The 13,531-nt window shown below is 33.5% G+C and overlaps 1 protein-coding gene across 1 annotated transcript in view; it reads right to left on the bottom strand.

The window, feature by feature from the left end:
* The window catches only part of LOC111150537 (butyrylcholinesterase), a 62,015-nt gene extending 52,521 nt beyond the window's left edge, over positions 1 to 9,494 (bottom strand). The window contains exons 1-2 of the mRNA XM_022508035.1: positions 9,357 to 9,494; positions 1,951 to 3,475 (exon numbers count right to left, since the gene is read on the bottom strand). Coding sequence (XP_022363743.1) covers positions 1,951 to 3,475; positions 9,357 to 9,471 — 1,640 coding nt within the window. The 5' untranslated portion in view covers positions 9,472 to 9,494. The remainder of the gene's footprint in view (positions 1 to 1,950; positions 3,476 to 9,356) is intronic.
* Between the last annotated feature and the right edge of the window lie 4,037 nt (positions 9,495 to 13,531).

Below are 13,531 nucleotides of genomic sequence, written 5' to 3'. Positions count from 1 at the left end.
TCTCCATTGTGACATAAGAAAGTATAAATTCCTTGATGATTTCAACATGCAAAATAAAGTTCTTTAAAAATTACAGGCATCAATAATTTTAAGAAATATATCTCTTTAAATACTCTCTAGAATTGTAAGAAAGAATTTAAAACATAATAAAATGATTTAATATGGATATAGCCTTTAGGGCGAGAACAGAATGAGACAGAAATAACTCTAATGCTTCTCTAGAAATGATGATCCCTCTTCAGCAGAAAATGACGTGGAGAAGTCATAAGATATTGCAAAACTACAAGTAATAGCCCACATGTCTTGAATATATGTATGTTTTTTACTCATTCTAGCCTTAACCTATTTTGTTCAATGATTTGACAACCAAATATTTGATAAATATGTCACATACCCACACCAGTACTTGAATGAGTTTCAAGTAAAACCAGTTTCTCTTTTCAGAAGCAAGTTCAGCCTAGTTTGGGAGGCTCAGCATACAATGAAAAAGCTCACCAAGACAAGTTATGGTCAGTGACTTCTGTTGAGAGTGAAAAACAGGTCTGAAGCAATTACAACTCTAAGAATTAAAGATACGCTAGGTGAAACTTGTGGGTGCTCAGGACCTTAAAAAAAGAGTAGGACTCATGTCATTAAAAAGGAGAGGGGTAGCTGTTCTAAAAAGGGTGCAGAACAAGAACAAGGCTGGAAGGTATATTAAGCTTGAAATCTTTGGCATTCATGAGATAACTGGCCCACCAAGAAACCAGGTATTGTTGGAGATTATGGGTTACAGTAAGATTATAGATGTCTTTTAATGACAGAGAGAAGAATTTTTGCTTTAGACACAGTGGATAGCATTAGAAATTTTTGAGAAGAATTATACCATACAAGAACTTTGTAGAAGATATATTTAGTGACATGAAATAATGAATTTCAGATGGAGGTTGGAAGAGAAAACTAGAACGCAATAGCATCACTATCAACATTCTTCCCAATTATAAAAGATAATACGACAGATTGGATTAATGCATCTATTAATTTGTGAGTTTCTGCAAGTACTCACAGTATTTTAAAAATAGATGCTCAAATTTCTACTTCTTTTGTTTTTCTCTCTGATACGAATTATCCCAATGTATAAAATTCTTTTGGGGGTTACAAAAAACCCCTTATTTTCTATACACATACATTTGTATATTTAAGAGATACAAATAAGAAAATATATTTGAACAGATTATTTTCTTCTGACTCTTGGGGACATAATATCAGAATATTTATAACATATAAGGAAAAAATATGTGCTTCTATCATACTTCTCACTAGCTAATGTCAGCTATATGGTTGCTCAAGCCAAAAGCAATTTACCTAAACCTGAAGACGCTTGTAGCTGCTCCTGTCCAACACAGGTCACCTGAAAGCTCTGAATAAACCTATTAGGGGAAAAATTGATAAAATGCCAAATTCTGCGTTTGCATTTGAAGTAATCTGAGGGCCAACCCCAACACTGTTTTGCCCTTTGATTTTCCTGAATGGCAATCTGTTTTGCCACCTAGCAGTTACCACTACCTATGCTTATGAGCATGAGGAGAAGATACATTCCTACACTTCCCTAAACCTCGAAACACTATAAACTTTGAGGTTAAAAAGTATGGTCACGATAACTTTAGCTTTCAAGGTAAACATCTATTTGCATATAAACTTTGGCTAATATTACTACAGTCCTTTGCAGTATTTTAGAAATGAAATCAGAAAATATTTTTCATAAAAGTTCTTCGTGATTTCTTTTAAGCACCCTGATATAAGAAATTGAAATTCATTATATAATAAAAACTAAAAGTAGCTTATGGTCCAAAAAGAGTAAATAATTAAAACATTTATGTGCCTTTAATGACACCTATACCAGACAACAAGCAAAGCGAAGCAAAAACCAAATAAAATCAAACAAGAACAATCACAAAAATCAGCACTTACCCATATTTTGCAAAATTTGCCCAGTATTTCATTATGGATCTACTCAAAATTTCCTCAGCTTTTGTGTAATTAGCTCTTCTTTCCAGAGGTAAACCAAAGACAAATTCGATTTCGTACCCATGCATCACTCCCATCCATTCTGGCCAAGGAAGTTGGGAGGATCGGTGTTCAAAATAGTAGAAAAAGGCATTATTTCCCAATTCTGAGAACTTTTTGGTGAACTCCAAGGCAGGGCATATGATATTATAATCCCCAAGAACATCATCCAACGCGTCACGGTATTTTTCAGCTCTCTGATCATCTAACAAGTCCACATAATAAAAAAGGATTGATTCCCTTCCAAATTCACTCACTCCTGGAAAATACATCTTTAAACCTTCTTGAAAGTCTTTTCTAGTTATGATACTGTCATTATCTTTGCTGAAACCCGGAGCACCGTATACTAAAAATGCTGTCCCTTCATTTTTATTAACACCCACCAAGATCTGGGCTTTTTTGAACTGTCCAAGTTGGAGTAGTGTGTCTGGCATGTCAGTGAGAAAATCACCATCCACAATTGGACCAAAGTTTACAGACAAAATTGGATCAGAGGGGACAACCAAGACTTCATTCAGTAGAACTTCCTGGGGATCTTTGTTTCTAAGGCATTTAATTATCTCTGTCTCATTTTCTCTAGAGCAACCAATATATTTAGCTAAGGTCAACGTTCTGTTCCTGGCTTCATCAGGAGACATTACTGCCCAAGGGGCATTAGAGGATCCACTTTGCAGAATGGCTCTGGTAAACAATGGCTGACTTCTAGGAGAAAGTAAATGAAGGCTAACTGAACCTGCTCCTGCACTTTCTCCAAAGAGAGTTACACTCTTAGGATTTCCACCAAAGGCTGCTATATTTTTTTGGACCCACTGAAGTGCCAACTGTTGATCAAATAAGCCCATGTTCCCTGGTACCTCGGGATTTCCTGGTAAAGCTAAGAATCCTAGGGCACCCACCCTATAGTTCATTGAAACTACAATAACTCTTTCAACCCGAGCTAGAAATTTGCCATCATAAACAGGCAAAGATGATGTTCCGGTTTGAAAACCACCACCATAGATCCAGATCATTACAGTCGCATTTTTTGGTTTAGGTGTTGGAACCCACACATTCAGATATAAACAGTCTTCACTAAGATACGTGTTTGGGTTCCACATCTCTGATCCAGGGAAACCTGGGAAACTCTGATCTGTGTTCTGATAGCAAGAATTTGCATACTTTGTGGCATTCCAAGTATCGGACCACTTGGTCAAGAACTGTGGCTTTTTGAATCGAAGTCTACCAAGAGGCGGCTGTGCATAGGGAATTCCAAGAAAGGCTGTTACCGTGCCACCGAGAACCGACAAGTTGATTCCTCTGACTTTCCCATTCTTGGTGGTAATTATGATGTCTTCTTCTGTGTGTGACTTCCCAATAAACACCCAGAACAGAAGAAACCGCAAGAGAAATCGGATGCTTATGATTGTATGCTTGCTCTGCATATTGATTTCTGAAAGAGAGGTAATTAGGAAGTTTTAAAAGCTTCATTCATTGAGTATTATATTTTATTTATGATAATTAACTGAAATACAGTAGTTCTTATTAATCCTGCCAATTATGAAAACTAATAAATCTGCTACTACTATAAAGATTTTGTTAAACAGACACACACACACACACACACACACACACACACAGAAAATGCTTGGAGATATTTCAGTTTTCAGTTTAGAACAGGAAAAAGTGGAATGGAAAATTACAAATTATTTCACTTTGGAAAGATTCATTATCAAGTTTCTGTAAGGAAGACTTAGTATTTTAAAGAGGAAATTTGTCCTGGGTATATATACTTTTTTAATCATACACAGACCCACCAAAAGTGGCATTAAGTGGTAGTCAACTCATCTTCAAATGAAGATATCATTTCTACCTCAGTAAGAGGAGAAAATATAAGGTCATGTGTTCTCTGAAATGTGTACAGTTCTATTCATGGTCAGCTGACTCTTGACAGACTGTGAAGTAGATTGAGAACATTTAAGGGTCCTTAGACTTCTGTTACTAGCTTTTTCTTTTTCCATGGTCCCTCCTGTGGTTCTTTTTGCCTCCTGGTTTCTTCCTCTACACAATCCAGAAGAGAATTTGGACAATCTATTCATTGAATATGAAGTAACAAAAATACAACTGTTGTCATCAATTCTAAAAATTGTGAATACTAACAAATCTGCTGCCACTGTAAAGAACTACGGGAAGAACTGGGAGAGAGAACTGTGGATATATACCAGACAATTTCCCTGAAAGTGAGTAATGAAGAAAGCCTTCTCTAGCTGAATTACAATGTTAATGGAGAGAACCAGCAGCTGATTATATAATGTTTGAGCAGATACTTCGAAAGAATTTTACGTGCAGGGATTACTCAATGCACATCTGTTATTTGTTAATTGATCAAAGTATATGCAACTGGTGAGGTTACATGTGTTAACATGGTCAGATTACTTGCATTTTGATAGTGGACAAAATAAGTGAGATTAAGAGGACTAATGCTGAGGAATTACTGGAAAGAGGAGAAGAAGAAAAAGGAATCTTTGAGACTTACAAAATCAAAACTATTTGACATTTTATTAAATAATATTTATTGATGACGTGAAAAGATTGCCTATGGAAAGCAAAGTTTTGTTAAAAATTCATAATGTGGAGCACCTGGGTGCTCAGTGAATTGGTTTCAGTTCAGGTCATGATCTCATGGGTCATGAGATCTAGCTGCATAGGGCTCTAAGCTCAGTAGGGAGTCTGCTTCTCTCCCTCCCCCTTCTTTTGCTCCTGCCCCCCACTCGTGCTCTGCATGCTCTCTCTTCCTCAAATAAATAAATCTATCTTTAAAAAAATTCATATTGCACACCAGAATTTCTTTAAAATTAATAAAACCTAAAAATCAGATTCTGAAACTTCACATGACAAAGAGGAACATAAAAATGTAATGCCCATATCATTTAAAAGAAATAACATCTTTGTATAACTGAAAGAAAACCTGATTAAAACAGTCAAATACAAACACTGATTCTCATCCACACAATAATAACAAACGTCCATAAATGTACAAAAGTTTTTTCTGTATTATTTTTTGATACTGTAATTTTAAATACAGTCTATGTGTCTAAGGTGCCTAAGAAGCTAGTGCTGTGAGCATTGAAAATCTGTATTAGTGTTGTTGTTTTTTTTAATTTAGATTGTCTCAGAAGGTAGAGAGAATAAAGTATTATTCTGAAAATTCTTTCAGGGTTAGGATTCTCACATTTTAAATCAACCTCATTCACCACTGCTAATAGTACAGTTATTGATCAACAAGTATTTTTTGAGTCCCCCCAAAAGATCTGGATAACGTGATCAATTGTACAGTATTTTGTTTAGTGTATTTATGGGTATTTCTATCTCTATCTATATATCTATATATCTACATCTATCAATGTCCATATATGTATTTATATATATATGTGTGTGTGTGTGTGTGTGTGTATACACAAGCATATATGTCTATATATAATAAGTATAAAAATAATAAGACTTTAAGAAATCAAATTGTGACATTATTTTATGTTATCAGTTTTGATACAATTGAATCTGTGTTAAGACTATTAAATATATTATTGAACTATATAATATTTTAATACTATTTCTATACTATTATGATATTTATGATTTCTATACTATTGTGATATGATATAATATTTATATTATAATATTTATTATACTATTCTGATTATGATATAATATATAATCATATCATATCATAATTCCATGATAATGTAACAATAATGTAACGGTTCTTATAGACTTAACACTTATTAATGAAATTTTGTATTTCTGACAATTTAGGAGTTTTAGAGGCATGACTATCACAGTCTTATTTTTTTTTCCTTCTGATAATTTCCAAGCCCTTTCAAATAGATGGAGGTGACATTTGGAGAACAAAGTACTGCAACGGATTTTTTTGTTTCTTTTTAAAAACCTGCTTTGGAAAGAAAATAGGAATTAAAACACAAAGCGGGTTTATTCTAAGCTGCATTTCAACAGACTAATTGCAGCATCTCTGGTTGTATTCATTTCTCCTTGTGGCCTAGCTCAAGCAATGTTCTTCTGAATCTAAAGTAAAGATCATCTGTTTTTGTGTGTGTGTGTTTGTGGTTTTATATAAATATCATTTTACCTTTATAAAACAAACACCTAATGTTAATAACTTCTGGTCTCTGTTAATTTTCAAATGTTTGTTGTACGGTTTAATAATTTTATTGTGCAGTAAGTATAATACTACCAAAACATTTTGTTTTTGTACGTATTTAATAAATGTAATAATTTTCTTTGAACATTTTAAAACATATCTACTATAAGACATAAATGGCTATAATTTCATTCATATGTTACCTAGCTTGATTTTCTTGTATGTTTTTATTTATATTTGCGCTGAATAGATGATGTTGTATAGTATGATTTATGTGAATAATAATCTTGCTTTCTCAACTATGATCTATGAGTCCTCATCTCACAAATAATGTAATTAATAACATTAAAAAATCATGGTAATCATGTGTTCACTGAAAGGATGGTAATATAATTCCAGCTCACTATCATGTTACCTGTTGGAGCATTAACATACCATACTATAAAGTCTAGACTTTAATATGAAAGTACGCATGTGCTCACATACACATTATTAGTGTAGGGTAATATTTTTATAGTTAGCTGCAGTACTGATTTAAATAAGCATTATGTTGTTCTTTTCATAATCTGGTATTCTCTATTCTAACAGGTTGCTCTGTATTTTTTGTATATGTTACCACAGTATTAAATAATCAAAAGATGAATCACTAAGAAAATGTGATTAGTCAATATATCTAAATCTTTACTAATAATTAAAACATTAAATAAAACTTTTTTTTCAATAAATTTTGGTGCAAGTTGGTTGATGTCACATTAGATAAACAATTTAAACTCTGAGAATACATAGTACATGATAAAGAATGGGAAATTTTTCATACAAACTACCACTGAGTATCTGAAATAGATCACTTAACTTACTGCTACAGTTTCTGAAAGAAAGGCAAAGAGTCTTTGTTTGGAATTGCAAGAGAAAGTGAATGATGGACATGGGAAGAAGGAAATACCTGAAAGATAATGAAGACTATAGTATTCCAAAGTTGTCAAGTGGTCTGGGATATCAAAATGTCCTGGTGATTTTTGGGAAATATTTCAACTTTTAACAATATAACATTGAAAATAAAAAAGGCAAAAAATTACTTTTTTTCATTTTTGATTTAATTTTGAAAGTAGTATCAATTTTAAGAAATATATGTTATGCCATAAGATATGGCTGTAATGAAATGATTGGAAGAAAGAGCTATTTAACTTGCCATATATTAGTCATAGTTGATTATCAGCCACATTTTCAAAATGACTGGCCACCCAAGGACTTCTTAAAAGATGGTAAATTTTCTCTGAGTGTAATTTTCCTGTTTTTTAAAAAAGTTATAACATGTATTTCTATATAAAAACAAACCTTTATAAAATAGTGGGACAAAGCCATCTAGATAATGTGATCTAGAACAAGCGCCTCTGAAATGTATTTGGTCAAATTAAACAACTAAGCCTTTATAACAAACCTAAAAAGCTTGTTTTGTTGCAGGCTATCTGAAGTGGGGAATTAAGGAAGTCTGTTTATAAATAGACTATACCACAGGGATCCCTCAGATACCCACTAGTCACTAAAATGTGTACAGATAGAAGACACTATATTAGGTATGAGAAACGTAAGATCTCTATCTGTCCTTAATCAGGAAGAACATTCACAAACTTTTCATCAGGCGAATATTTCAAACGTTTAGTATTAGAGAGATATCTTGGATCTTCTTTGAAAGTTGAATCTGGTGTTAGGTTGACATCTATTCAATTATAATTCTCTAACGTCCTTCAGTTTTTATAAGAATGAGCAGATTTTTGTCATAAAGCATTAATATGAATACAACATAAAATTTAAATATGTTATTAATAATTGTCAAAAAATGACTCAAAGCAGAAACTAAATTGATAAACAAGATGTGACTTGTTAAGATACTATTATTAACTCATATTTTAAAAACTGGAATAGATGTGGAATAGATCTCAAATATCTTCTTACAGTTAAAGAGGCAGGACATTAAAAGCAAACAACAATAAAACAACAACAAATCAGGAAAACAAAACAACTTAGCAAATCCAATGAGCAATTTTATTTGTCATTCAAAGGTGATGTTATTTCAAATTCATAGAGAAGTCTAAAGATTTTCATTTAAAGTATAAAGCAACTCTTTAAAAACACATGCTCATCCTCAAACAAGTAACTATTTACATAAATGAAATATAATCATACTTATCATAATTATGAGATAGTTTAGGTTATGCAAGCCATTATACAGACTAGTAACTCCTAGTTGAGTCTATTATTTTGTAATATGTTCATAAAAATTTGGCAGGTCTACTTTTGAAATAAAAAATAAATTATAAATAGAAATCATAAACAATGAAATAATTCTGCATTTCAGTTTACATTTAATCATTATGCATTTTATACTCAATGCTTAATTCTCTGATTAAACAAGAACTGATACCATCAAAGTAAAGGTAGATTTACAAGACTAAAAAATCTGTATTTGCTCATTGTTTCTATAATAGTAGAAATAATAGCAAATTTACAATATTTTGCTACAATTTAAATGCACTATTTTTTTTAAAAAAAGAGGACAATTAGAACCAACGGGGAAAAGTTTGTAAATCAAGTTAGGAAACAGAATTTTCCTTTAGATATTAAAAAAAAACTTGACTTTATTCTTTGCCAATTGACAGTTTCAGATGACAAAATGTTGATTAAGAAAAGTACCCTGTCAAACCAGACAATAAGAAAACTATTCATTTCATTTCACTAAAAAAAAAAAAAGAAAGAAAAAAGAAAATAAAGTAAGAATAGTCAAAGACCACTTTTGTTACTCTTTTCAGGAGAGAGAGAGATTCACTGAATTGTGCATTTAAGGGTAAAATACAGCATAAAAATGTTTTCCCTTAGGGAGCGCACTAAGAACATATACCACAGTGATTCCACAAGTGCTAATGGTCCTTTACACAAAGTTGAATAAATTCATTATTTCCTCAGCAGTTAAAATGGACCCAGTTTGCGTTCCCAGAATAGTCCGCAGATCTTATGCATGTATCTGCTTGCTTGCTTCTCTGTCCCATTTGCAATAACTGTTTTCCACAGAGCACCAAAGGGGCACAGCAAACAAGTGAAGGGATAACAATCCTCCTACAGAATGAGCTTCACAGTAAGTTGTTGCATCTCTACAGGAACATGTAAATTCAGAACAGCTTACCTGACTCACTGCAACAAAGATGATAAAGTTTGCAAGGAGTGGAAATCATGTAATACTTCAGGGAAAAGCAGTATGCAGCTGCTGCTCCAGCCTGTAAATTGGACTGCACTGACATTACAATCAACTGTTACTGACAAAGCTCGCGAGAGTTGGCAGCCGCAACTTGATCTAGAGGCAGCCAATCTTTACTTTCTGACATCTGTTCAGAGGCTAATGGTATGAATGCAACAGTGATTCATTTACGAAAGTATTACCAGATTCATGCTTTACGATTGCAGCCGTTCATTTCAGAGTGAAGAAAAAAAAAAAGATACAGAAGCTTCTTTAACTAACAGAAGCTGAAACTGAACAGAAAATGCATGTGTTTTCCTTTTTAAATACCACCAGAACTTTTAAGGTCTTTTCCCTTTTTTATAGAATATACGTTGGGGGGGGTGTGTGTGCTCATTTTAAGATTTAAAGACATACACATGGTTCTAAAGAAATTTAGTACTGAAATTCTTTGTACCTTCAACCTGTACCTTTCATGTATTTATAAAAGAGTGCAAAAGAGAAAACTGGAAACAAAATAATTACTCTGTAGATAAAGCTATGCAAATCAAAAGATTAGTTACATTAATTGAATGAATGTCTCTGTTATATATATCCTTCCAAGCCCTGTATCCCAATACTTATTTAAGTTTTATAAATCTCAGCATTGGTAATTTTCTGTCAGGGGTCCTGCAGGCAGTCAAGTGTGATGAGAAGCAACAATTTTCTGGTCAAGAAAAAAATACAATGAACAATTTTCAAACTCTTAAGAAGATACATCTGTCATCAGGAAGAATGTGAATTCTCAGGGATGTAGTTTTAAATTTCAGGCTTACCTTCCTTGAAATATATATTTGGGAAAATGAAAAAGAAAAACTTTTAATGCTTGATTTCTCAACACAGTTACATTATTTATCTCTTGCAAATGATAGCTTTCACTTTTAAATCTCTCAGTTTTTGGCTCACTGTGGACTAATTAGTAGGCATGTAATTCTAGGCAAACCTGTTTTTGTTTTTAATACTGTGCTAAAATTTCAAACATGCAAGTATAAGAACTGTCATTTGTTATTGATACTATCTTGTGCCAATCATTATAGTTGACAGTTACATAAATTATTTTACTTTATTCCAAAAATATATGTTAAATATCATTAACTATGCTTTTCAGATGAAGGAGCTAAGGCTTATAAAGAGAAGATACTTGTATATTTCACCACTAGTAGTTGTTGGAGTCAGAATCTTAATTTAGATCTGTCTGATGTCATTTCATGTCAATCGTTTACAAGTTAATAGCCACTTTGGTCTTAAAAAATATCTTTTCTGCAAAAATTGCTGCTCAGAGGTATTTATGAGATTAAAAAACCTCCCAATCACAATGATTTGTAATGCCTTTAGAATATAGTTCATATAGACAACCTAGTCACATGAAAGTTATAAAATATATGGTTTACCTAAAGAAGGAAGGGCTTTTTAAAAGGTATAATGACAATTAAGCAATGCTTTATAAATTGATGGGATTTCTGTTAAAATGTAGTCATTCTGGCCTACAGCCATACCACCCTGAATACACCTGATCTCGTCTAAAATGTAGTCATTCTGGGGCACCTGGATGGCGCAGTTGGTTGAGCATCTGACTTGGTTTTCAGCTCGGGTCTTGGTCTCAGGGTCGTGAGATGGAACCCCACCTGGGGTTGCACACTCATTGGTGTGGAGTCTGCTTGAGATTCTCTCTCCCTCTGTCTCTGCCCCTCCTGCTTGTGCTCTCTCTCTAAAATAAGCAAATCTTAAAAAAAAAAAAAAATGGTGAGAGTTAATTGGTTTATTAAGTGTAATTTTGTATGCAATTGTCAAAATTCTCTCCAACACAGCTCTGCTGCACTGTTTTCCGTGCTGGAGTGGCTTATTCTCACATCTGGCAGTTGTCAAGGGATGTTTTTGGTTGTGAATTTCGGCAGAACATTTTCCATTTTCCTCATACCGACTCCCCACCGTGTAAAATATATCACGTATATACACATATTTCCTTTTCATCATTAAATAGGAAGCTAAACAATAAAATAATCTGTTATAAGCAGATTTTTTTTTTTAAGATTTTATTTATTTGACAGAGAAGGAGGGAGAGAGAGAGAGACTATGCACATGAGCAGGGGAAGAGGGAGAGGGAGAAGTAGGCTCTCCACTGAGCAAGGAGTCCAATGTCCAACTCCATTCCAGGACCCAACCCTGGGATCAGGACCTGAGCCAAAGGCAGCCACTTAACCGACTGAGCCACCCAGGCACCCCAGCAGATTTTTATTTTTAACACGTTTGAATTGGCCGACTAGCAGTATCAACTGACTACAAAACCTGGCTGTTTTTCCACAACTCAGCATTTTTGCTTCAGTGGGCCTCCTTTACCTATGACTGCCCCTTCAGTTGGATTTCTGATTTCTCAACTATGCCACATTACCTGATGCATTATTTCAGTGCATTTTTTTCCTCCTGTTTTATTTGAGGGTCTCTTTCTTTGTGGCTCAACATACAACAGCTGTTTTACTTCTGTGACATCAACATTTTTTTTTTTTTTTTTTTTTCACATATATCCAGCGGATCATGTGGGTCGAATGCCGTGAGAGTCTTGTTTCAAGGTTAGGGAATTGTTATTCTGCTACTTGACACCGTGGATGATGAAGATCATGTTGCTGTCAGGTATGCCTCGAAAGTGACATTGCTAAAATACCATAAGACTCTTGACAAGCATTAACATTGCTCAGATTTTGCAAGCATATATGCTGAAGCTCCAGCAAGACAGCCATTATGGTCTTGACTCCGCTCATTTGCAGTTAGCCTATCAGGCTGGCTTTTTGCTTCTAAGCTTTTATTGTAACTTAGTTACCATGGGCTGTTTCTTTCTAGATAGCAGCATTCAAGGAGATTTGAAAGAGTGGGAAATACTAATCCCATATTATACATTAGTCTTCCTTAGACATATATTGATGTCATAAGATACCCTAATCTTTTATTAATCCTCTGTATGTTGTTGTCATTTATTTTTTGACAAGAATAATACCTTCTCTAAAGAAAATATGGATTACAAAAAGTGTATTTCTACATTTTACGTATCACAGAGATGAAAAAGATCATTTGCTGTATTTCATTCTAGCCTTCTAAAAATGTATGCATACAACTATAGAGTTATATATAGCAATAGTCAAATAGGTATCATAAATTTGTTTCCTGCTTTTTATTTTATTTCATCATATTAATTTTTATTAAGTACTTTAAAGACTGAGTGATGTATTATAGTGAGCATACCATAATTTATTGCACCATTTATTATTTTAATGATAATAGTTTTAAATAAAAACTGTTATTTGCAAACACTGTGCTAAGCAGCTTAAATATATTAACTCATTTAAAACTAAAAACAACATTTTTTTTTAAGATTTTATTTATTTATTTGACAGAGAGAGATCACAAGTAGCCAGAGAGGCAGGCAGAAAGAGAGAGAGGAGGAAGCAGACTCCCTGCTGAGCAGAGAGCCAGATGCGGGAGTTGATCCCAGGACCCTGAGATCATGACCTGAGCTGAAGACAGAGGCTTAACCCACTGAGCCACCCAGGCACCTTTTAAATAAGTATAATTATTATCCTTATCTTACAGTGGAGGAAATTTAGCCTCAGAGGGTTTAAGTAACTTGCCAAAAATCATACAGGTAATAAAAGTATTTTCTAATATATTTTTTTGTAAACACTATTACAATTGGCATTTTTGTGCATGTATACTGAGGAATAACTTTTGCTTATTTTCTTAATTTATTTTCCTAGATGTGGAATAACTGAATATGACTCATACAAAGTAGTTGTTTTTGTTTGTTTTTTTTCTTGTTTTTTGTTTTTCTTTTTTTTTTTTTCCAATCTTCTGAGATCCTCCATGGACTGTTTCCAACAGTTTGGGCAAAAAGGGGAACTCTGAATCAGAATAAATCTGATAAAGTCTCTGGAACTAAGAGACTATATATTCATACCTGGATGTGATGGGTGTTTAAATGTGGATTTCTGGACAGATTTTAGAAGTAGGCTTAGCACTGCAAACAATAAAATTATTTAAGAGTCGGTGGCAACAATTGGGGTACCTGGGTGGCTCAGTCATTAAGCGTCTGCCTT

The sequence above is a fragment of the Enhydra lutris genome, unplaced genomic scaffold, assembly GCF_002288905.1.
Source record: "Enhydra lutris kenyoni isolate GAN:26980312 unplaced genomic scaffold, ASM228890v2 scaffoldscaffold2, whole genome shotgun sequence".
NCBI classification, from domain to species: domain Eukaryota; kingdom Metazoa; phylum Chordata; class Mammalia; order Carnivora; family Mustelidae; genus Enhydra; species Enhydra lutris.
This window is presented reverse-complemented; position numbering and strand designations above follow the sequence as displayed.